Source organism: Passer domesticus, chromosome 20 (genome assembly GCF_036417665.1).
Source record: "Passer domesticus isolate bPasDom1 chromosome 20, bPasDom1.hap1, whole genome shotgun sequence".
NCBI classification, from domain to species: Eukaryota; Metazoa; Chordata; class Aves; order Passeriformes; family Passeridae; genus Passer; species Passer domesticus.
The window spans coordinates 9102891-9128776 of record NC_087493.1 but is presented as its reverse complement, the minus strand read 5'-3'; the positions used below and the strand labels follow the sequence as shown (position 1 = coordinate 9128776).

Here is a 25886-nt window from a genome sequence, read left to right as displayed (position 1 = left end):
TGATTTCAGAAATCTGTTGTAAACCTATTCAATGCTCTGAGATGAATTTGGAATATTCTTTCCATTAGGGTATTTATATATTTTGAAGTTCTATTTTTATAACAACAGGTATTACTTTGAACTGCAGTAATCACCTCCCATTCCTCTTTTTTCATTAAACAGGTAAAATGAGAGTATAGCCGGGTTGTTTCTTACAGAAAGTCATATCATTGTGTATTTGAGTTGTTCATGGAAAACAGGAAGATGTTTAAACAGAACAATGTGTTTCACCTTGTAGAGCCAGTACTTCCTTGACAAACTGAAATACCTGAATTGTGGAAATTGCTGAAAGCAGAAAAAAACCACACACAGACATTATTTAGGCTGCTGAGTAAACATTAAGCCCAATATTTAAGATATGTGTCTGCTTTCTCAGGTTACTTTGAAATCACATGAATGTGATTACTTTTCCTCTTAACATAAATTCCTGTTTTTGACAGAGAGAGCCAGCGGAAGAGGCCTTGAAGAGCAACAGTATGAATCTTGATCAGGCCATGAGTAAGTATCTGTGTAAGTAACTTTTTTGTCTTTAAAGCAACACAGGAAACCCTGCATGATTATAAGCATTTGATTATACTCAGACCAATTGGATAATATTTATTTTCTCGCCTTGCTTTTGTAAGCAAGATGAATTTCTCTGAACTGCTGTTGGCAACTTTACTCCCTCTGCCTCACCTTTTCCAATATATTTCCTTTTCTGTGCAGGTGCTCTGCTGGAAAAGAAGGTGGAAATGGACAAGCGTGGAATGGGAGTGACCGACTATAATGGAATGGTCACCAAACCCCTTGGCTGCCGCCCACCACCAATCTCCAAAGAGTCTTCCATGGACCGCCCCACCTTCCTTGACAAGGTGAGTTCAGCAGCAGGAACAAGTCACAGTGTGCACAGTGTGGAAATGCTGATGATTTTCACTGTCTGCTTAGAAAGCGTAGAAAGAAATGTGGCTTTGTTCCTTTTCTTGTATTTTTTTCAGTCTTGTGGGGGATTCAGTCCTTGTGGAAAGGAGCAATGATTTGATTCTCACATAGAAATAAAGAATGATCATCCCCGGTTTTACACTTGGAAACTTGATAAGGAACCAGTAACACAGAGGAACTAGAAATGGAAAAAAAAAGAGCAAAAAAATTAACCACAGCAATCTGTGAGGGTGCAGTCAGCGACCCTTGCCCAAATTCACAATCAGGCAGGACCAAGGGCAAAATCTTCCAAGAATTAGGCTCTTAATTTATCTTCTTTTGGTTTTGAGCTTTTTAGAAATTTCAGTGAAAGTTCAGTACCTAAATACAAAGGAGGAGTTCAGGTATTTTTGTTAAGTCTCAGAGCAGACATGCACAGTCATAAATAACTTCTCCAACGAGCTTCCCTTTCTGTGATCACATATGACAAATTTTCCAGCACTATTTGATAACTGAGGAAAAGTCAGAAGTTTGTGATGTCCAAGATTCAAAGTTACTAAAGAAAAGAATATATGGAAAAGTGCAGCCAAATCTTCAGTAGGAAATGAGATTTACAGGCTTGACAGAAAATCCTGTAGAAACTTACCAAATCACCTAAGAATCCCCCTGAAAATTACTGATAAGTAAAGAAGAATCTCAGATATCATTCTGCATTTCACAGGTTATTGACAGGTTCATACAGATGGTGGTGGAGGATTCTGACCACAGAAATCAGTGCTTCTGACAAACTGTGCTGAAACCAATTCATTTCACGTGAGCTGTGTACAGGGTGTGAGACAGTAATGAAATCCACTCATATAAAGCTCATTCTTTGCCATGGCAGGCTTTAATGAATGTGTTAATTGAAGGCCACAAAAGATGCATGCATGCCAGTTAGCCTTTCCTTTTCTTGGATAATATCTTCAGCAGTAAAATTCTTGCCAGAGAGAGAGGTGCATTATGTGGAGCATGATGCATAATTCTGGAAACATATGTTAAACACAACTATTGAGAAGGGAGCACTAAAATCATTAATATTCATACAGTAAGTAAAATCTATCAGTCTAGGCATAATCTGTCACAGTGACTTGGCTCTAACAAAGGAAATAATCCCACACTGTATTTGTTAGCTATCACAGTGTTGAGCAACTTGCTAAGTGAATTAAATAAATATAGTTTCTACTCTAAGAACACTGAGTTTTTATTCCTCCAAAGAAATTCTTTCCAGATTTACAGCTCATGCTAGTTAAGCAATTCCTCCAAAACCTTTTTGCCCTTTGAGGTACAGTTTCAGGGCCTGAGTCTGGAGCTTTGTTTCTGTTTAGGTCATCCTTGGTGAGTAGCAAGCTCTCCACACAGCTGGACAGAGCACTCCAGCCAGCATTCCTTGTTTTACTTACTGCTTTATCAACTCGTCATCCTTTTGTTGGCTTTGCTGAGTCTTCAATAAGTTCTGCAAGGTTCCTCTTCCTGAAGTTGTAGTTTGGGGTGGTGTGCTCCTTGTTGCCACTCTCAGCTCACCTGAATTGAGACACCATCATTTTTCTCTAAACAGCTAAAGCCAGCACTTAATATTTTTTTTGAACTTTTTACATTTGAGGAGGGAAAATTTCCAATCCTGACATTTTCTTCTGGACCCAGTGAACTCCCTGCTCTCTCTGTATCAGGAGTGGTCTGTGCAATTCAACATCACCTTTGAGTGTTTGCTTTCTCTGCTTGCTGCAGGTGCTCTTTATTCCATGTCACACCAAGTCAATCTTCAGCACTCGGTGCTTTGTTAATTTATTATTTCTCAGGATGTTATCTTGACCTGTAGCACCACAAAAGGACAAGGGAGAATATCCAGTGGCCTTGAGGGAATAAAGATGCAGCCCTGATACGTGATCTCAACCACATTATGTCACACTTGGTGGCAGGCATGCTGTGCTTAGGTGTCAGCTTTGCCTGAAGATACAGCCTGGTGCCTTCTGGAGCCATCAGATTTGTAAGAAAAACATGTCGGATTTTCCTGGAAACATCCTTAAAATACCAGAAATAAGCCTAGAAAAGGGATCTTTTTTTCCAAGCATAGAGTTTGGCGTGGGACTGAAATTCTCACCTTGCAAATGAAGTGTCCTTTTCCCCTACCCTCATAGTCAGTGAGCTCCTTTTCTCTACTGCTGCAAAATCCAGGTCTACAAGCCTTGATGCTTCTTAGCTGCAATCCTGTTCATCCAAAAATCTTCCTTGTTTCTGATTTGAACATAGTGTTTGTTGGGTTTTTTTCAGCCTCATCCTTCACATTCTGAGCCCAGTAATCTCTGGGGACTGTGATTGGTTTTCATCTTTGGGACAATAAGGAGAATATTGTGTTAATATGGAGAAACTTTTTTAGATGTCACAATTAGATAATGATCACTAGGATTTTAAAGTTTTCTTTTAAATTCTTCTTTGCTCTATCTCTGCCACCTGTGATCCAGTGACTGAAACCATGTTCATCACCCCTTGTATGATGAGCTCTTCTTTGAGTATTGCATTTCCTCCAGGTTTCATTTGCCTACTTCCTGTTTGATTTGAAGATAACTTCATTTTAGATGAGATTTTATTACTTTAACTTCCTCTTTTAGGAAAGGGTTTTCTTTTCAATCTTTTTTTTTTTAAGAAGTCAGTGTGTATTTTCTGCCAGCTACTTCTGTAACTGACTTTACACAAAGCCCTCTGGCAGATTGATCAGCCTCTCATCTGCCTGTTGAGACATTTTGATTCATGAAGTGCCAGTTGTTGGCAGGTGACTGCCAAAGTGTCCAGGCATCCTCTGCTAAATTGTCCATATCTCATAGGACTAAAAACCTTAGAGTAATTCCACTTGCATTCTGTCACATTTGATATGTGAGACTGTTGTGAGGGACTTCCCAAAATCCTAAAAAATTCCAGTGTGGTGCTTTGTGTTAGATAACTGTAGTAGGAAAGACTGCTACCAGTAGGATTTTATGGATGTGCCAAAATCCTTCAAAAAAGTTAAAAGCAGTGCTGAATTGAGCATTAATGTGATGATTCAATTTTTAATTGAGTAGCCTGAGGAAGAAGTGTAACATAAATTTGTAAGAAAATCACTGAAGAGGACAGGTTAGGTAGAAAAGATTGTTCTTCAGGAAACAATTATTACATAAAGGATCCTGAGAAATAATGGGTCAGAAACCACTGTGAGCAGTAAAATTGTCCTCTAGTCTGGCTTGAAAATGCTAAAGGCTGCTTTAATTTGACCAACTAAAATACTTCATGCTAAATTAATTGATTTTAGTTCAGTTATAGAGCACAGATCTGTGCAGCACAGTGCAACAAGTTCAAATTAAATAAAAGAGAACCAGGTGAATTTGAATAAAATGTTATAAACTCACACAAAGCCATTTGCTGCAATTCAGCCAAGGAACACACTTGTGAAGGAGTCTGGAAATGCAATGCCTGAGTCTCCAGTGTGGCTTGTCCTTCACCATCCTTGGCACTGCCTATTTCCAAATTGAGAAAAAATAATGTCAGTAAGGCAAGACTTGAATAAATCTGGGGGGTGGGGAGGGTTTTTCATGGTCAGTAGGTCTGTTCACATAGGGAACAATGGCATCTGAAGGGGAGAGCGAGCACCAAGCTTGAAATTATTTTCACTTTGAAGGGGGAAGGGTAGAATTGTAAACATGTGTCTGTGATCTGAAGTGAAATCCTTGAACCTGTTACTGTCATGCAAGCTGCAGTTGTTTGTGGAGTGTGACTGATGTCCAGTAGAATGTAAAATATCTCAAGCTGAAAGGCCTTGGGGATATCATTAGAAAATGTCAGTGTCCCCCTCAGGATAGTCAGATAGGATGTCAAGTGTCGCTTTGCCTGATAGTAAAGAAACTTTTCCTTTGCATCAAAGGAGAGATGTAGAAAATGCATTTTTCAGGATTAACTTAAAACATATAATTCACTGAGCATGCTTGCTGCATTAGCTCATCTGTTTGGGTGTGTGGTAAGCAGACTGGGCTTCTTTTTCAACAAAAAGGGTTCACCAGTATCTCACAGTCTTCTGGGGCATTGAATTTATTTGTTGAAATAAAGCTCCTCACCTCTTTAAAAAGCCTTTCCTTACAAATGATCATACTGCCTGAAAAACAGCAACCCAGCACATTGCAAATTAAAGCTTTTTCTCTCTGCCTGGTTTTTTGGAGCCCTACTTTGTACACAGTGTTATTTGATCATGCTTACCCCAGGCTTCCCAGACATCAAAGCACAGTTTGAGATAGAACTCAGTGCCCCACTGAAACATGAGCAGAGATCTACCTGTTTGATTGGGTGTTCTCTAATTTATTTTATTTTCTGCCTTGCTGTTTGCCCCCCGTGGGGGCTGCCTCCTGTGCATCAGATCCACGCTCAGCCGTGGTTCCTCACAGCCCAGTTAGAAGAGAGGGCTCCTCCTGCCTTGCTGAAACCTGCCTCCTCCTGGGGATGTTCAGGAAGGCTGCCCAGCTGATATTGTCATTACTGGGTTTGATGGTTTGTGTTCATTGGCTGCCTTGCAGTGTAATGTTTCAGAGTGGGGTATTAATAACTCAGTGCTATGTGAATGTTAAAAGAGGCTCGTGTGTCTCACTTAGGAAAGGGGATTCATGCAAAAATGCGTTTTTAAGAGCAGAGCTATGATGTGGAACCAAATCCAGACTGGTGTCAAACAAGCTGATGTGGCCTTTCCCAAGTTTTGGGTTTGTTAAAGTGCTGGGTTATGTTTGGAGTTTTCCAGACAGACAGAGGGCTTCCCTGAAATCTGCTTCCACCTTTAGTCTGGTGGAGAAGAAAGGAGAAAACCTAAGTGGGGAGGAGGCAATGGCCACATAGTAGCTCTGCAATCAGCTGCTAAAATCCTTCCTTTCCTCTGGAAAGCTGGGTGAGGGTGATTGTGCATTTTTTGAATTAAGTACAACAAAGTTACCAAAACCAGTACCTTAACCCTGTTTCTCTTTTTCTTCTCCCTTCACTCCATGCTTTCCATTCCCTGTTATTCATCTCTTTTTTTTATATATCTCTTTTTACTCATCCACACCCTTGTCTGTCTCCATGGGACTCTGCTTTGTGCTGTGGGCTCCTGGCACCGCACACAGCTCACCCTTTCTTTCTCCAATCAGGATGGCGGCCTAGTGGAAGAGCCCACTACTTCACCATTTTTGCCTTCACCAAGCCTGAAGCTCCCCCTTTCAAACAGTGCACTCCCTAATCAGACCCTGGGCGGGATTGCCTCAGGGCTGGGCATGCAAAACTTGAATTCTTCTAGACAGGTAAGGCTGTTGGGGGAGATCCTGAGGGGAATTCGGCTCTCTTGGAGTAGCTGCTAGTGCCTGTCAGCCTCTTCCCCAGGAAAAACGGGTTTAAACTGGAGGTGCAACAGCTTTTGTGAAATATCAGAGGAGGAGCTGCCTGCTGTGTAAATGTTTCACCTTACAGGACATCAAAAACTGTGTAGTTGTCATTAGCCTGCTGATGACACATATCCATCCAGAAGGGACTGTAGTGTTGTGGATTTACACCCTGAACCCTGGTGTGGCTCTGCCTTCATTGATGGAAAATGCCTTTTTTTGAGGCATTGCTAATTGTCCCAGACTGTAAGGCAGTGAGATAGCTCTAATTCATATTTCCTGGCTGGAATAAATATTCTGTGATGTGATGGGGGCTTTTTTATTCCTGCTGCAAGCATCCAGGCATCTCATAGTTTTAACAGGTTGCAAGAAAGAACCTGGGCTTCCAGCACCTGGGTCAGGTAGGGCATTGAGTTAAGGGGGTGTTTTGGCCCCTGTGTAGAACAGGTGAGAGGGAAAGAAAAGGAGAGGAGATGAAGGGGGTGATAACTGATAACCACCATGAGAGTGAGAAGCCATTAAGTACTGTTGATTATGACAAGGTTATTTTTGCCATCACACTGAAGTCCCAGCAAAGATATGAAATAACAACACAGAATAACTTCATCATTCTGTCGTAGCTCTTTATTATGTATATTCTTTTAAAGTCAGTTTTCTTAAGGCAATACTTGTCCAGCACTTACAGCCCATTAAGCACATCTTTCCAAAGCAGTCTCCACTAATAGCATGTCCATTATCAGTAGCTTTGTAAAATGACTAAGTAAAAAAACTGCTTAGCCAGCTGGAGGATGGGGTTACTGTGAGTTTAATGCCTCCATTCTCCTGTCCCTTCCTATACAAATACAACCATTTTTGGCAAGTACTTCTGATTGTTCATCTTGTGACCCTCTAGAGTCCTGCATCCTTATAAAAGCCATCTTCAACTTCAGCTGCCTTTTGTTCAGGCAACTGCACAAAGTTTTGGGGGTTTGGGATGTTGGGTACACGGCAATCTTTGCCTTGCCCAATTCTAAACTTTGGATGTGCCGGTCTCTTGATTCCTGCCTGTCACAATCACCAAGAGCAAAGCCTGCAGAGACAAGTAGCACCCAGGTGCTGTGCAGAGTGGTGTCACTAAGTGCCTGTGTCACTGTTGTCCTGCTGCAGATACCGAGTGGCAATCTGGGTATGTTTGGCAATAGCGGAGCAGCACAAGCCAGGACCATGCAACAGCCGCAGCAACCGCCAGTGCAACCTCTTAATTCATCCCAGCCTAGTCTTCGTGCTCAAGTGCCTCAGTTTCTATCCCCTCAGGTCAGACAACACCTCACTCAGTGTTTTCCCTTTCCCTGGAACTCTTCCCATGTGCTCTGTCATGCTCCTGAGGCTCTCTGCCTGGCTGTGTCTGTGTTATTTGTTTGTTTCCTAGGCACGAGGATGTGGCATGGCTGAGGTGTTCTCACATGCATGTCATGTAATGAGCATGTTCTCATGCTCCTTTTTGCACAGTGGTGTTCCTGAGGCGTTTGTGCTCATCTCACTTTTTATAAATGAACACTTGAGTACGGTTATTATGATTGTATTAGAGCCTCTTGCTAATTTTTTGATAGTTCATGGTGATAACAACATTTTCCAGCTGATGTGACTCTTATTAATGGCTCACACAATTGCCACTGTTAGAAATAAATGTACAATGTTTGACACTCTTCTCTCCTTTAGGTTCAAGCACAGCTTTTGCAGTTTGCAGCAAAAAACATTGGTCTCAGCCCTGCACAGTTAACCTCGCCAATTAATAATCCTCAGCATATGACGATGTTGAACCAGCTCTATCAGCTGCAGCTGGTAAGTTAAAAGACATGGCAGATAAGCTCTAAATCAGAATTGAAAGCATGAAGATAAAATAGGAGAATGACTAAATTTTTAAATGACATGACAGATCTTCAAAACAATCAGCTGCTGATTTCTTTGGTAAAGTTTCTTTTTAAAGAAACACAGTAATATTTTTTTTTTTTGCCTCGGGCTTTATAAATAGTCATTTGTGGAATAATTATCCTTTACAGCTGATCAGTGGAACTAAAAATCAGCTGTCTTCCTACTGGTGTGAATAACACAGTGTGTTCTCAAACAGCCCTGGCCTGGGTGTTACATGGCAGTGGACAGATTAAACTGGACATGTGTCACAACAGAACAAGAGAAATCTTGGCCGTGCTGGTCACCTGAGTTAGCTACAGAACTTCTTCACTTGCCTCACTGAAAAATAAAGTGTGGGGTGAATTTCCTTTAATTAAAGGAGTGTATATTAAACATGTCATGTGATAAGAACTGCTTACTTCTGTGTACTTTTGTGCTTTTCTGTGTTTGAAAAGGTTACATCTCTGGCTTTAATGCATATGAAAATACTTAATTGGATATTGTGAACTCAGTATTGGCCAGGGTTAAACATAAAATTAGAGATGACAGATTAGTTCAGTTGCTGATCTCAGTGTGCTAGTCCAACTCTTTTATTCAAGGTTTGATGCTATTACTAATTTATGATTATTTTTCTCTAGTTTTGAGGACCATAGCATTATTCTCATAATAATTGAACAGTACCCAGCTACTTGAAAAATACCTGTACAGAATTCCTTTGGATTTTGAATTCATCAAAATGTTGATGAATTCATCAAAGTGTTTCAGAGAAATTTCCCTTACAAAAGAATTTGCTGCCGAGCCAGCTACTTGAAAATTGTGGATTTTTTCCAGGAATAAAGCAGCACAAGTGATTTAACTAGAAAGTGTTGGCAGAACTCAAAATGTCCAAACCAAAACCAACAATCAGTATTTATACTATGTATAATATCATAAACTTCTATTTTAATTTTTGCTTTGTGTTAGTTATTTCAGAAACAAAGTAGGTTCCTATCTTTAATGAACATTTTTTGCCATATGGACTTATTAGTTGGTTTTTTTTAGAAAAATGAACACGGGACTTAAATAAATGCATTATAAAATGCAGGATTATTACCGTTACTGCATGGAGTGTTTTCAGAGCACTGCTGAGCTTGCTGAGTGTGCTGTGTCTGACTGTCCCTGTCCCCACAGGCGTACCAACGTTTACAAATCCAGCAGCAGATGTTACAGGCTCAGCGTAACGTTTCCGGACCCATGAGACAACAGGAGCAGCAAGTAGGTGTCCCTGCCAGCCCAATCTCTGCTTTAGGGGTTGGTTTCAGTAGCTTGGAGAGGCTCAGTGGCATTACAGCAAAGCAGCTAAAGCATCCTTAAATCAGTGCTGGGCTGGGAAGGTGCTGAGTAAAAATAAAATAAAAAATAAAGCTGATGCACAGCCTTGCTGGAGGAAAGCTCTTCAGCCCTTTACACAGGCAGTTTGTATTGGTAAGGAGATGCAGTGTGTTGTTTTCTGCAGAGAAATGCAGTGTGTTTCTGTGCATTGCCCACTGACAGGTGTTTGTTGGCTCTCTCCCTGCAGGTTGCACGTACAATCAATAACATGCAGCAGCAGATCCAGCAGCACCAGCGCCAGCTGGCCCAGGCCCTGCTCATGAAGCAGCAGCCTCCCCCTCCACATCTATCTTTGCACCCCTCTGCAGGCAAATCAGCCATGGATAGCTTTTCACCCCATCCCCAGGCTCCCGGCCTTCCTGACCTGCAGACCAAAGAGCAACAGTCTTCACCGAACACCTTTGCTCCTTACCCTCTTGGTGAGTGGGCTCCTGCAGCAGCTCCACACAGGAGCCCATCTCCTCCACTCACAGCTCAGTGTTCTGCTCCACACTGTAACAAATACACAGATAGATATAATGATAGATAGATAGATAGATAGATAGATAGATAGATAGATAGATATAATGATAGATAGATAGATAGATAGATAGATAGATAGATAGATAGATAGATATAATGATAGATAGATGGATAGATAGATAGATAGATAGATATAATGATAGATAGATAGATAGATAGATAGATAGATAGATAGATAGATAGATATAATGATAGATAGATAGATAGATAGATAGATAGATCTCCTCAATTCACAGCTCAATATTTTGCTCCACACTGTAACCAATACATATAGATAGATAGATAGATAGATAGATATGGATATAGATACATATATATCTATATATATATATCTATTATCTATCTATCTAGGTAGATAGATATAGATAGATATATATGTAGATATACATATAGTATATATAGATATATTGATATGTAGATATAGATACATAGATATTGATATATAGAGCTAGAGATATAGATAGATAGATATAAATATAACTAGATATAGATATATCCAGAGAGGGAGAGAAATATATATATAAATATATATATATATATATATATACAAAATCATGCCTATGTGGTAGCTCTACCTACTCACCTTTATTCTGCCTACAAATATCAGAACAAATTTGCCTTCTTCTTCTTCTATTTATTATTATTATTAGTAGTAGTAGTAGTAGTAGTATTAGTAGTATTATTATTAACTGCTTATGTATGTTGCTGTTTATGAACTAAATATAAACAGCGTCGTGTTGTAAAATACACAAATGTGGTATTGATAAACAGGAATATCATCTGGGAGAAAGTTGTGCAAAGTCATCTTTGTGCTGTAATCAGCACTGGTGAGGCATCAGTTTTGGTCAATGTATTTCAAGAAATACGTGGATCAGTTTGAAGGAATGCAGAAAGATTGTAGTGGAAGTGATTAAACATTCCAAAAACACAAGTGGTAAGGAAAAAGTGGAATCCTCTGCTCAGTAGTCTAAAGAGAAGATTTAAGAGACATGCAAGAATCTTCAAAAATGTAAAGGAGATCTAGGAAGACGTTTTCTTGCATTTCCAAATGCAAGAGATAATAAACTTTAGTTGCATAAAAGAAGATCTAATTAGACATTAAGGATCACTTAAGCAGAGTAGAGTACTGGAAAAAATTATCTAGGAAGTTCCTGAAATCTTCACCAGCATTTTGTGGTAGGTTAGACAGAGATCTGTCAGTATGATTGAAGTCAAAATGATTGATTGGGCCTGGATACAGAGGGAACAGAGCAACCTTTCAGACCTGTTTGCTGTGTGATTGTTTGATGTATGCTACAGACTTCCTTTCTGACATAAAGGAATTAATTTAATCTCTTTGTGACTCTCTTTATGCTGAATACAATAGTATTGCCAAGCTTTATCTGCCATGCAGCAGTTAAGAAGGTAATTCTGACTGCTCTGGTGAGCTGTTGTGGCTGGCAGCATCAGAAGGCAAAAAAAATTTGTGAATTAAAGGCCTAAGTCTGAGAGGTTCTTATGATAGCTCAGCTTTCTGTGATCTGCTAAGGATTATATATCAAGAAATACCCAGATTCATGTCACAGAAGCATTTCAAAATTATTCCCTTAATAACAGTGAGCAATTCTGTTCTGTGTATACAAAATAGAAACCAGTTAGTGCAGAACCTGCTATGAAAAACAGCAGCTGTTTGTCTGATCTTTAATTGGTTCCTTTTTGGGGGATTTTTAGCAAAACAAAGTGGCAGACATCGTGGTGGGTGCTGGGGAGACATTAGGAAGATTTTGGCTTAGCCATGGAATGGTGCAAACTGATTTAAATGCAACATTCCAGTGCGTTCTTCCAGGACAAGTGAAGTGACTGCCATAGAAACACTGACAGCTTTAAAATATTATCCCTACATCCTGTTTCCCACCCTTTTTAGCAAGGCTTTAACTTTTTCTGAATTCATGGGAGTTTTGTTGGTGTTCCATAAAACAAAAATTCTTGAAAATGTGAATTTAAAATGCCACACATGCATACAGATACCTGAAAATCAATATTGAGTAATTCCTGTGGCTGGATTTCAAACCCAGCTTTTGAATCCCTCGGTGTATGATGGATATCTAAGGATCTCTCTCCTTCTCCAGCTGGACTGAACCCGAACATGAATGTAAATAACATGGACATTACTGGTGGTTTGTCAGTGAAGGACACTTCTCAGTCCCAGTCTCGCCTTCCTCAGTGGACACACCCCAACTCAATGGATAATCTGTCTAGTGCTGCTTCTTCTCTTGACCAGAACTCCAGCAAGCACGGTAATGTCCCCTGGCACCCCCTGCCAGCCTGGCTTTTGGTGATTCCAGATTTATCTTGTGTTCCTTTTTTTGTGTAAGTGCTCACAAATGGTTGGTACTGAGCACCTCTGAGCCCATGAGATTTTATAGATTTCTGCAATGAAGGGCTTGCAGCTGTCACTCCCTGATGCAGGGTAGGAATGTATTTTTCATGTGTTGAATTTTGTTGCTGAGAACATGGAGTTCAAGTAAAACAAGCTTTTAGTGTTGGCAAAACAAGTCCCACAATCTTCCCCTTCTTCCAGACCTGCATACTTTCAATCCAAAAAAACTTTACATTGGCTTTCTCCCACAATTTCTCCAGTATCGTCAACCTTTCCCTGTATAAAAAGTATATGATGGATTACATAGTTACTCAGCCTAGAGTTAGGGGCAAAAACTTCTTCCTTTTCTAGAAGTGACCTTTATCTAATGCCTCCAGTATCCTGAGCCAGTTATCCCTTTATTTCCTGTCTCAAATTTATTCTGTTAGAACGTGGGGTTCTGTTAACTTTATTATATCCTGGATTTTATTCTGAGCAGCATGAATTACTTCTTTTACATCAGTTTTTTATTCTGCAAGTAGCTGCACTGCTGATGCCAAATTGTTGTTTGATAGTTTGTAGGAACATGAGAACAGCCATTTCACATCATCCACCCTGTCAGCACTGAATGCCTAGGGAAGGATGAGCTGAGGGATATTCCTTGGTATGCTGCCTCAGCAAGTTCCTATTTCCCAACAGTGTGATGATTTGAATTACTTAGTCTCTTTTTGGAAGGAATTTAATGCAGAGTTCTTTTACTTGAGTGTCTAGATTGTACCAGCAATGTGTCTCTCAGCTGTAGTCCCTGCTAAGGCCTCAGATGCCATTAAGCTTGGCTTTCTGTACATTTTGGTTTTCGTTTTACCTTTGTAATACAGAAAGAAAAAAAAAATCAAATAATAACAAAATATATCCTGCTGAAATTCCAAGCCCACAACCCCTGTGACTCCTTGCAGGTGCTATCCCTGGAGGTTTGAGCATTGGTCCTCCGGGAAAGTCCTCCCTCGATGACTCCTACGGCCGCTATGATCTGATGCAGAACAGTGAGTCTCCTGCCAGCCCACCCGTAGCTGTTCCTCACAGCTGGTCACGTGCCAAATCCGATAGTGATAAGATTTCCAATGGCTCCAGCATCAACTGGCCACCAGGTAACTCCATCCAAAGCCTGTCACCCTGATTTTTAAAGTTTTTCTAAGCCTTCTGATGTTTACATTCTTGTAACGAACTTTCTCATGCACTTTCTGTAAATAACTTATTGTTTTGTATTCTTTTATGGACGAAAAGAAATTGGATGGACTGTTGGTTTGTCCAGTGTCAGAGAGGTGGCACTGTCACCTTCCAATCCAGTGTCACTTCTGGAAATCTGTAAATGTTGGAGTCAGAAATGAAAAGTGCCTTTTTGCCTTGGGAGAGCTGCATGTCCACATCGTGTTATTTTATGTCCTGTAGTGACACAAAGGCTTGCTGTTGGGCTGGTGTCCCTCAAAAACATTCTTGAATCTTGATGCTCAGGAGCTGTGGAGAATTCCAACCTCCCACACTTCCCTTTTATTGTGTTGGAAACAGAGTTTCACCCAGGAGTGCCATGGAAAGGACTGCAGAACATTGATCCTGAAAATGACCCCGATGTTACTCCTGGCAGTGTTCCAACTGGGCCCACCATAAACACCACCATACAGGATGTGAATCGCTATCTGCTCAAGAGTGGAGGTAAACACAAACTGCTTCCACATCTCTGCGTAATTTCTTTTCCCTTCCAAAAAAGGGTTGGCCTCTTTTGTTACAGATATAACATATTTTTTGCATGTGATCCTAATGTAATAATGCTTCTGCTCAGTACTGTCACTGAATATCCAGAAATAATTGTTTAAAAAGAAGGGATTAAGAAATTTCTTGTTTTCCATGGGAACGTAAATACTTTTATATTGGAAAAGGCTGTGAGATGTAATTTAAACTTCTGTGGTCACTGGAAGTTTTTCTGACCTGTATCACAAGGTTTTGAACAATATTTTGCTCTCCACACTGCCCACCCTCCTCCATACTTTGTGAAATTCTCAGAAGACTCAATACAAAGTTCCACAGTTGTTGCTGAGACAGCAGGCTTCTGCTACACTAATTAACTGTAGCTTTGTTAGAAGATCAATAAGCAAAATGAATTAGAACTGGTTTATCTCCAAAACCATAAAAGAAAAAAAATTGAGAATTGACTAGTAAACTAGTATTTCCCAGTGCTATTTCCATTCCTTTTGTCTTGGCAGTGCTTACTTCAGAATAAAAAGGGAATTCTATAAAACAAGAAAGCATTGGGACTGTGCTACTTATTAGCTACATGTGCTGGAAGTTGATCAAGGGAAAGGTGGCTTGGTTAATTGTGATCTGAGTGCCAAAATAGCAAAGTTATCTGCACTCTGTCAGAGCACTGCAATTGGCACAGGAATAATATAACCAGGCTGTCCTGAAGGACCTGTCAGGAATAAAATATGGGGTTTGTTTTAACAGTTACATCTGTGATACCAGCACAGATTGTGACCCTCTTGAAGTGGGGGTGCAGCTCTGGGATTGTTACCTCAGGTAAGGGATGTGAAACATGAGGGAGAGGAATGCAGAGTGTTGATTGCCTGCAGTGATTTTGGTTGTCTCTTAGCAAGAAGCAGCCTTTCTTTCAGCTCAAACATGAAGCATTTGGGTAATGAGTAAGGTTGAATTAACTTGAATGACTCCAAAGTGCTTCCAAGGGGATGGGCAGGTTTGAAGTTATAAAAAGAAAAGCTGTAAAATGTTTAATTCAGTGACACTTCAAATAGAGTGCACCCAGGAAATACTGCTCAGGCCAGAAGCCTGAACCTACAGAGCTCTACCTGTAAAATCAGATGATATCCACTACAGGTCTTGCTGCTGTAGAGAAAGAACATGAGCTCTGTTGGTGCATAATCTGCCTGGGGAATAAAGAAATAACTCCTCTCCTTAGAAAGGTCAGCAGAGATGGTCTTAACAGAAGTAAACAGGCCCTCAAGAGGTCAGACCTTCTGAAAAGCAGTGCCTGTGGGGGTCAGTGTGTGCTTCTTTTCCTCATTAGCTTTTTAGCTTGGTAATAATAGAATTTTAATAAAAAACTGTAGTTGCAGAATCTGTTTCTCTATGCTTGTATAAGTGCAGCCTGAAGCACAGAGCTTGTGCTGACAGACAGAGCTGCTCCCCAGGTAAAGGGTCAGGCTGTGGGGTGTGCTGTCCTTACCCTCTGCACTTAAAAGCAGGTCAGACTTAAGCTTTTGGGTCCATTTTTGCTTTGCCCTGTTTGCTAATGAAGCTTTGGAGAGTCAGCTCCTATGAGCTGAGAGTTGTAGCCACAAGGAATCAGGACCATTTTCAGCTCTGTGGGCCTTTGAATCTGCTGTAATTCCATAGTTCCTGCCTGGGGAATAGATTATTTCCAGACAGGGCCTGATAGAGAGTTCTGTTGCCTTAAACTGATGTCTGTGTCAGTGTCCCTTGGAGCACAGGGAGTCTGGTTAAGGTGAAGTTTGGTTGGTTGCTGTTCCAACTGAAAACAAAGCCTGTGTTTTTATTGAGCTGTGAGGGATGAGATTGTCCTTTTGCTTTCTCCCTTCTACCTGAACACAGTGCTCTTTGCTACAGAGCTCACCTATTTTTATTAGTCAGTTAAAGATGGTTCAGTATCACAGCCCATCTCTGTGTGTCAGGAATGATAAGTCACCCAGGATACACACTTGATTTTGTTGGTGGCTAGAGAGAATACTTCCAGCTCCCCTGATCTTTGCAATGAAGATTTTTGATTTTATGTTCAGTTTCTTTCATTTGCTGCCAGTAAGGAAATTGTATGTGTGCTTAGATAGATGCTCAGATTGTAAATGATTTACTGAGGTGGTTTTGTGCTATTTCATTTATATTATCAGTTTGAGAGGAGATTGCTGAAATATATCTCTGCTTTTACTGAAAGTCTGCAAAAATTTAAAGATACTTGTGGGCATTAGGATGTAGGGGAAGTGTTTACTTTGAGTAATTTAGGATAGATCACCCGTGGTAAGAGGTCAGTTTATCACACACATCTCTGCTCATCTACAGTTGCCATTGCCTAAGTCAGCTGGCAGAGGACATTTATAAATGAAGCCTGTTCCTCTGAGACTAAACACTTTAACACTGACTTTCTGAGTCATGTATCTTAAAGGAAATGCAGAATTTACCTTCTGCACTAGAATTGTTCCTGTGCCAGCTTTCTTTTCTTTCCTCCTAAAGACTTCTGCCTCACTTTATCGCGCTTCCAGCAACATTTCATTCTAGACTTAAGAGACCAGGCTAATTAAGGAGAATGCCTTGCATGGTTTGTATTTGCACATAACAGATTTGCTTATGTCACACCAAACATCATTATGCCCATCTTTCTTAGTTGCTTCTCTGCTGGTTCTGCAGGGTCATCCCCAACATCATCTCAGAATGCCACGCTGCCTTCATCGAGTGCCTGGCCGCTTAGTGCCTCCGGCTACAGTAGCTCTTTCAGCAGCATTGCATCTGCACCTAGCATTGCAGGTACGGCCTTTCTGCTTCCACAGCTTCTGCATTCCCAGGAAAAGGCCCTAGGGAGTGCTCTGCCCGTGCTTGCAGGAGTGCTGCCCCAGGCAGAAGTGTCCCTGGAGCCCTGTGCTAGGTGGCAGCTCTCCTGGCAGCTCTGCAGTGGGGAGTGGTGGATGGTGAGCCTGGGATTGTGCTGAGGAAAAAATGGATTTATTCCACTTGGTGTCACTCTGGCATCGAGATCTTTGAGGGGGAGGAACACTGCCCAGGGCCTCAGCAGGAATAAACCCTTCCAGGAAGAGCTGATGTGAATTTGTGTAAAAGAACTCACTGTTAAAACAGTGAAACACCTTCAGCTCAGAAAAGGCTTCAGTAGTGCCTCCAAGGGGTGCTTTTTGCATGGCTCTGGGGGCTTGGGTTGGGGCTCTTTAGTGTATTTTAATAATCAAGCCAAAGCCTGATGCTCCCCTATATGGCTGAGCTAAATCATGACCCCATTTACTTTACTGAGCTCTAAATTCTGGAGCTTCTTTTTGCAAAACATGGAAGCTTTGCATGCAAACTAGCTACCTAAATATGCAGGTTGTCCCATTCTAAAATTGTGTTGGGCTGTATAGATGGATTAGATAAGAAAATGCTGATCCACTGAAACCCCCCACTTCTTTGAGGGTGCAGCCTCTGGGTCAGGCTGCAGAATGCAAAACAAAAAGGAATAATTTGGGATATTTTCCTCCAGTGAAAGGAAAAGAAAGGAGTGGCTTGCTTTTCTTTATCTGCCATGCATTTCTGCTTTATTTGCTGCCTTTTTTTTGTTGTTTTTGCAGTGTCATTTAATGTTTGTGTTACCCCATGAGAAGCAGTGACATGGCAACACCTGGCCTGTGGTGCTGTGCCTGTCTTGGGTGCCCATCACAAGCTGGGCTGCTCTGAGCTCTCAAACTCAGACTTCCTCCTCCCCTCTCACCATTTTACACTCATTAATGTCCTCATTGTCATTGTCAAAATGTTTTTGTTGCTACAGTTTGCCAGAAGATGGGAGAGTGGTTGCCCTTTCACTTAAATTGTTATGATTCAATATGAAATAATTTAATTAAACGATTTAGATAAATGGAGGCAATTTGGGGAATGTGTGTGCATGTAACTGAGTCTGGGATTTTGCAACTGGTAAATTTGGCTTTGGGACTCATAGAATTACTCATTGCCTGCCTGAAGTCTTAAAGCACTGAAACTTAAATCTGCCAGTTCTAGTTTTATAAAAATTCACAAGCTCTTTGCATCTTGGACTTTATCAGACCAAATATTTTCTTATTCTCTGCAATCAGCATTAAAACATTAGGGCAGCACAGTCACAGCAACATTTGCTGGGGCAGGAGATGCAGGATTGTGTCCCTTTCAGCCCATTCCAGCCCTCCATGTGCCAGGGCTGGGAACAGCAGGACTGGGCTGTGACAGGGAAATTGGGCTCTGATTGCACAGCACATGTTGGTATCAGAGGAAAGGCTAAAGGTGAATAAAGATTTGTTTTCTTATCCATTATTTAAATCAATCCAGTCTGCCCCTCTGAATGCTGCAATGTGTCTGCTGTTCTTGGGTTTGTGTTATTTTATAAAACTTTGAGTTGGCTGTTACGGCAGTAAGAGTTTGAAAACTGATCAGGGAAAGAACAAGCAACAGCAGACATTATAAAGACTGAAGGGTTGTGGTGTGATCTGATCTTCTGAAGACTTAGTTTTTCTCAAAGCTACTTGGGAAAATAGTAGAGGTTACTTCAAATATTCAGAAATAAAGTTTTTGTGGGTCTTTGATCTTTAGAATTTTAATAATGCATCAGAAGAACATATGGATATACTGAATTCTTTATATTAGGTAAAATGAGTTGTGCAAGAAAAAGTGTTTAAGTCCTGTTAAACCTTTGAGCGAGACAGTCTTGAAGTGTTTCATTATAATTTGGGTGAAATCAAATTTCAAATACCTACGTCCATTTTCTGGACTTCTTTCCATGTATCATCTTTTACAAGAAAACAAAACAATAGATTTTCAAAAGGGAACTTGCATGTAGCAGGTAGTGTGAGGTTCACTAAACACAAAAGTACTGAAAATGTGGACAGTGGTTTAAGCAGGTTCAAATATAGGATTATTTCAGTATATTTAATACAGGATTTATAGCACTGGATGGTACAGAAAGTTGTTCTTTTCCTCCTGAGAAGCTGGGAGGGTGTAGCCCACGATGCCCATTAGTGAAGAACCCAACTGTACTGTTTTTCTCTTGCAGGTAAACTGTCAGACATCAAGTCCACGTGGTCCTCTGGCCCAATCTCTCACACCCAAGCCTCTCTGTCCCACGAACTCTGGAAGGTACCCAGAAACACTACAGCTCCAACCAGACCTCCTCCAGGCTTAACCAACACCAAGCCATCCTCCACGTGGGGTGCCAGTCCCCTGGGCTGGACCAGCTCTTACTCCTCTGGTACTCACAGCTCTCTTTTCTGCCTTCTTTTCAGCATTGTTTGCTCCTCCTCTGCCTGTGGGGCTCCAGAAAGCAGAGCTTTAACACAGCTGGAGTGTTCTGTGCTGGGGGTGCATCTCCTGGCTCTTTATTTCACTTTGAACAAGTTGTAAATGAAGCATCTTTCAGCTGGTCATGGTAGTGATTTCACATAGGAATTGCCCAATTTCTTTAACTCCTAACTAGGATTTTTTCCCTTAATTTCTAAAAATGTCTTTCAAACATGTGTCCTGTTCTGTGGTGTGATCTAAGACTCCAAGAGGAGCCTGTGGAATTTAATATGGAACACATGGATGTGAAGCATGTAGGACCTGATGGCATTGCAGGGCCCTCAGGGAATGGCTGAATTTTTTCATGCTGGCCCCTTTTTTAATATGCCTTTATTTGCTTTAATACAAATATGAGAAGCCATGGATCTGGCTAAATATATATATCTGTATTTAGATATCTGTATTGATATAAACATAGATGTATGTGCAGATATTACTTCTGTTTTATAAAGCTGTTTTAATAATCTGCTTACACTAAGTTGAGAATTAAATGTTCTTCCCTTTTCCTGCCATTTATTTTGAATGTTCCTTCACCACCTGGAAGGGCAGATAAAGCTGCTCCCAGGATTCTCTCTGGAGCACCCACAGGATGCACTGTGATTCTCAAATGCCACTCCTAAATATCAAGCTTGTACAGCTTCTTCCTGTAAAGCACCAGGCTGAGGTTGTTAGGGCAGGTTTGTTTTTTTTTTGTTATGTCCTTGTATCTTCAATCAGAACATTGTCAGTGCAGAAATACCTGTTTTGAATAAGTCATACACATTAATCTGTCATTGGCAAGAGAGCAGAGTGCTGCAGTGCTATAAAAATCTTTATTAGCAGGCAGCAATCTGAGCTTGGACATCAGAACTGCTTTTAAAATGTGTCTTCCAGATTAATTCTAATGCATCCTGAGGATGCAGTTTGTGGCAGTGCCATACCTGCATCTGTTAGCTCCCTAATAGTTACTGTGGGAGTATGAAAAATGCCACAGATCTGGGAAATGTAACACGAGCAGCTTTTCATTCTGCAACCTCTCCTTCCAAGAGAGGCAGTAAATCAAGATGTGAGGAAACTGCTGCAGGATTTGTTTTCAGCAGCACTGAGGCTTGTTAGTGTGTTGTGATTCCAGATAAATTTGCCTGTAAGGTGCTCTCCAGAGACTGTGCTCAAATGTTTTGTTGTGGGATTTGTGTTGCAGGTTCTGCATGGAGTACTGACAGCTCAGGGAGAACAAGCAGCTGGCTGGTTCTTCGGAACCTCACCCCCCAGGTAACTGCAACTGTACAAAACTGCCCAGGAAAAAACACCTGAACTTAAGAGATGATGAGAACAACACTTAGCAGCCTTGGCCATTTGATTCATTTGAAAGAAGAATAATTATTCTGCATTTATTACAACTATCTGTCTTCTGCAGGGAATTTGTTAAGTGTTCAAAGTGCTGTCAAATCAAGAGTGAACTTTCAAGCCTGTAATTAGTCATTCAGTGGGCACCATTTCAAGTTTGGAGGTGAATGATGTTGTAAAGCACAGACAGAGATGTAAAATCTGATTTTCCTATGGGTTTTTTGGGTTCCTCTCACATGTCTGTCACATCCTCTACTTGTCCTTCACGGTGTCATTCCAAAGGCAGAACATAAGTCACAAAGCCTTGGATGCAGACATCCAAATTAAGCTTTGGGAAAATTTAATTACATTTATGAAGTGTGTTTTCCCTTTAACTTATTTCTGGATTTCTGTCGACGTCTAATGATAAATATAATTTGTAGAACCTAAATTGAGAAAATTCATGCTCTGGACTGTAGGAAATTCTTAAAAAGACAGGATATCTCCCTCAATGAAGAGAGCAATAAGTGTGTAATAACATACTTTCCTTTCACTTGTACTCACTCTTTAGCTTTTAAGCACTTGTTAATTAAGCATTTAAAGTAAGATGACAATACCACAGGTCACCTGTTGGAACCCTGGATGCTAAGAATTTTAAACTTTCTGTACTAAAAGGCACAAACCCACAAGAAAATACTATATTTGACCTGAGGCCATAAAAAAAGCCTCCAAAATTAATTAATTGTACTGGGATTATGGATGTGTAGTTTAATTAGAAGTGTGTAATATCACAGGATAAAAACCATAAAGTTTTAAAATATAGCAATATATATAAAACAAAATACAAGTTTTAGGATAATAACTAATCCTTCTTCTTCACCTTCTCCATAGGTTTGGGTAATTAGACAGAAAAGTCTGCATTGCGGACTTTGAAGGATTAGTTATTGAGTTAAAAGTAAAAATAATTTAAATATCATTTCTTAATGAGATAATTTAACCTTAAAAAACCTTATCTAGAAAAATAATTAACCATTTTGCAAGTTACTAGTAAAACACTATAGCACTCACAACTTACAATATGGATAAAAACCATCAAACACCTAAGTCTGAACACAAAACACCATCCTCAAACCCTTCAACCCCAACCTTAAGAGAAGCAAAGGAGGCCAGGAACCAGCAGTAACGTGGCTGCTCTTCCCTTCCCTTCCCTTCCCTTCCCTTCCCTTCCCTTCCCTTCCCTTCCCTTCCCTTCCCTTCCCTTCCCTTCCCTTCCCTTCCCTTCCCTTCCCTCCCCTCCCCTCCCTCCCCTCCCTCCCCTCGCAGATCGATGGCTCCACGCTGCGCACGCTGTGCCTGCAGCACGGCCCTCTCATCACATTCCACCTGAACCTGACCCAAGGCAACGCCGTGGTCCGATACAGCTCCAAGGAGGAGGCAGCCAAGGCCCAGAAGTCTCTGCACATGTACGTTCCCTCTTTCTTTTGTACAAAGCCAGTTCTAGCTCAGCAAAGATTTCTTAGGTGTAACCGATCACTAGTTACTGCAATTTAATTTTTAAGATTACCTAATGAGATGGAAAAAAGTTAACTGGGGGTAGATACTGAATAAGAGGGTGTTAGAAAACTTTATTCAGCCTAAATAATATCCTCAGTTAGGACTTGGCACCTGTAAGGCCACAAATAAGTTGTAAGGTGTGATGAGGATTCCAAAGGAAGCTGAAAGGAAGCACAGGACAAGATTTTAGCTTTAGAGAGAAACAGAGAGGGTAAAACAATGCTAAATAAACAATGTGTTCATGGCGGTCACCTTTTTTAAAAGGAGTTATGAGAGAAGTGTAAGACAACAAAATCTTTTTAGGAGTTTTAAAATCAGTGGGACTGATTGGCATAAGGGTAAAATCAGGGCCAATGGGCAGGATGAAGAATACAGAGAGTGATGTTTCAGGAGAATTACTTGGGTATTTAGAGTTGGAAAGCAATTCCCTTTATCATCAGGTTATAGAAAGTACTGAGGCAGTGGGAGCATCATTTGGCTGGAGAGCTTCTGTCCTTATTCCTGAAGAGGACTGAGGCTCCAGGATGTGGAGTTAAGAGGATGTGGTCTCCACCTGTGTGGATTTGGATGTTTGTGGATGTAGAAAGGTGGATAGAAAACAGGACAGAGCAGGCTGGGTTGAAGAGACAGGGGTTGCTCACAGTGGATGTGGTGGAAATTTTCACCTTAATTTCAGCTTGGGGGGAGGTGGATCCCTGTCACAGAATTGCTTGGGTTGGGAGGGATGCTAGAGCTCACCCCGTGCCACCTCCCCATGGCAGGGACACCTTCCACTGTCCCAGGCTGCTCCAAGCCCTGTCCAACCTGGCCTTGGACCTTCCAGGGTTCTGGGGGTAGCTTTTCTGGGCATCTATGCCAGGGCCTGCCCACCCTCACAGGGAAGAATATTTTCCTCATAGCCCATCTAACCGTGCTCTCTGTCAGGCTGAAGCCATTCCCCTTTGTCCGTTTTCCCTGGAGCTCCTTCAGGCAGTTAGGTCAGGCTGGTGGATCCCAGCTCCCTCAGCCTTTCCTGAGGTTGCTCCAAGCCCTGTCCAACCTGGCCTTGGACCCTCCAGTGATCCAGGGCAGCTTCTCTGGGCACCCTGTGCCAGGGCCTCCCCACCCTCACAGCCCATCTAACGCTGCTCTCTGCCAGGCTGAAGCCATTCCCCTTTGTCCATGTTCCCTGGAGCTCCTTCAGTCAGTTAGCTCAGGCTGGTTGATCCCAGCTCCCTCAGCCATTCCTGACAGAAAGCACCCTTTGCACCCCCATCTCAGGTGTGTCCTGGGCAACACCACCATCCTGGCGGAGTTTGCAGGCGAGGAGGAGGTGAACCGGTTCCTGGCGCAGGGGCAGGCGCTGCCGCCCACCTCCAGCTGGCAGTCCAACACTGGATCCACGCCCGGCCGCCTGGGCTCCTCGGGCAGCTCCCACGGGCTGGTGCGCCCCGACGCCGGCCACTGGAACCCCCCGTGCCTGGGGGGCAAGGGCAGCAGCGACCTGCTGTGGGGAGGGGTGCCCCAGTACTCCAGCAGCCTTTGGGGACCCCCCAGCGCCGACGACGGCAGAGTGATCGGGAGCCCCACGCCCCTCAACACCCTCCTGCCAGGGGATCTGCTCAGCGGGGAGTCCATCTAGGAGACACGGTGGAAGGAACAATCATCAGCACTAAAGGATAACGGAGAATTTAAAAAAAAAAATTAAAAAAAAATTAAAAAAAAAAAAAGAAATGGTAACCCTTTCCAGTCCCGGGCGTGATGAAGAATCCAGCTTTAACCCATGAGACTGGCAGCCCTCCTTAGTACCTCTGTCCAATATTGAATCTGAAACTGCAGAAGTCCTTGTGAACTGTTCCTGAAACAGTATGGGCTCCTTTGGTCAGTGTCACATGCTAATGACAGGTTTCACTTTTTTCATGGCTTTTTTTTTTTGTTTTTGTTTTTGTTTTATGTCGTCTTTTTATGTTTGTATGGTGATTTTTCAAAACCAAGTATAAAAGCTGCTTAGAATAGGTCTATCATGAAGGGCACTTTTCAGAATTTGGGCTGGAAAGGGTTATTTTATCAACTGGGGGGGTGGGAAGGGGAAATGAAAGCCTATTTAAATGAGCCTGTGACTATTATGCACATTACAGAGGCGGACCCAATAATCAGAAAGGGTGAAGTGTGATATTTTACCATTGGTACAGAAAAGTGACGATTCCGAGTGGCAACTCTGGACTGTACAGGTTGAGAGGGGGGGAGGGAGGGCAGGGTTGGGGTATCTCTGTGTCCACTACTCCCATGGATCTGCCTATGCACATTACCCTTGTTTCATTACTTTTTCATGTCATTTTTTTAATCCCAAAAAATAGAAAAAGTAAAAAAAAAAAAAAAGAATAAAAAAATCAACAAAGAAAGAAAAAAAATACTTAAAAAAAAAAGCAACAAACCATATCAACATGCAAATACTTGAATCCAGCAGGCCAATAACAAAATGTGAACACTTTCTGAGTTGAATTATTACACTTCCAGGTCAGCATCAGTACACAAAAAACAGGCTCTAAGAATTTTGTTTTTTAAAAGTTCAGACTCTATGTTTTTGTTGGGACAGATGTGAGTGTGTGTGTGTGTGTGTGCCTGTGTGTGCGTGTGCCCACGTGTGGTTTAACTCAACGTGTGAAGTTTTTTCCTTTGGTTCAGTATATGCTTTTTATTTGCTCATTGGTCAAATGTTTAATTGTTATTAGCTTCTAACTTTGCACTGAGTGTCCGCAGCCCTTCTTGTAGCTAATCCTGTAATGGTAAAAACACACAAAAAAAAAAACAAAAAAAGAAAAAAAAAAAGGAAAAAGAGAAAAAAAAAGGAAAGAAACTGATAGAAGGGGCCGGCGACAATTCACGTGTAAATGTTTACTCAAGGACTCTTATTGCATTTTAAAATTACAGTGTGTATCTCTGGAGAATAATATGTATATCTACCTTTAGCGGCTTTTTATTGTGGACTAATGCAAGAAAATTATTACCGGAGTATTGCACCATTTTTCCATTCGGAATATAAAGTTTAAAAAAAAAAATACTCTTGTTGAACTGTGGCCATAGATAATTGTAAAGAGTTGATAGTTCCCTTGCAAGCAGGAACAGAAACAAGCACTTGGACATAAGTTTTGACTGCTTTTGGAGGAGCCAGGAGTTTTGGCTCCCACCTGTTTACAGACCTTTTTTTCTCCTTCAAACTTTAAAATAAAAAAAGGAATTAAAAAAAAAAAAAAAAGAGAAAAAGCAAAACAAACAAAAAAAAAAGACTTCCATCGTAAAGAAAACTATTTTCAGAATGAAGATATGCTACTTCAGAGCTCTGGGATTGAACAGTGTTGTTGTATTATCCTTTTCTTTGGCCATTGCTGTGTACTATTTTTGTTGTTGTTTTCCTCCTCTTCGTCAAAGTGGCGAAAACTTTGTGATCACTATCTTGCACATGGTGGAAGATGTCTCAGGAAAGCCGGGTTTCCCGAGGAGCAACT

The 25886-nt window shown here is 41.3% G+C and overlaps 1 protein-coding gene across 14 annotated transcripts in view; it reads left to right on the top strand.

The window, feature by feature from the left end:
- The window catches only part of TNRC6C (trinucleotide repeat containing adaptor 6C), a 95986-nt gene extending 70342 nt beyond the window's left edge, over positions 1-25644 (top strand). For 5 of the 14 annotated variants that reach the window (XM_064395841.1, XM_064395834.1, XM_064395835.1 and 2 more), the window contains 15 exons: positions 480-549; positions 745-890; positions 6084-6257; positions 7482-7628; positions 8034-8156; positions 9396-9479; positions 9784-10015; positions 12227-12394; positions 13413-13604; positions 14023-14166; positions 16885-17001; positions 19259-19453; positions 20723-20793; positions 22171-22310; positions 23662-25644. In XM_064395841.1, the coding sequence (XP_064251911.1) occupies positions 480-549; positions 745-890; positions 6084-6257; positions 7482-7628; positions 8034-8156; positions 9396-9479; positions 9784-10015; positions 12227-12394; positions 13413-13604; positions 14023-14166; positions 16885-17001; positions 19259-19453; positions 20723-20793; positions 22171-22310; positions 23662-24022 (2364 nt within the window). In that variant the 3' untranslated portion in view covers positions 24023-25644. The remainder of the gene's footprint in view (positions 1-479; positions 550-744; positions 891-6083; positions 6258-7481; positions 7629-8033; positions 8157-9395; positions 9480-9783; positions 10016-12226; positions 12395-13412; positions 13605-14022; positions 14167-16884; positions 17002-19258; positions 19454-20722; positions 20794-22170; positions 22311-23661) is intronic. The other 9 variants (XM_064395837.1, XM_064395843.1, XM_064395836.1 and 6 more) reach the window with 6 other exon arrangements.
- The last annotated feature ends 242 nt before the right edge of the window (positions 25645-25886 follow it).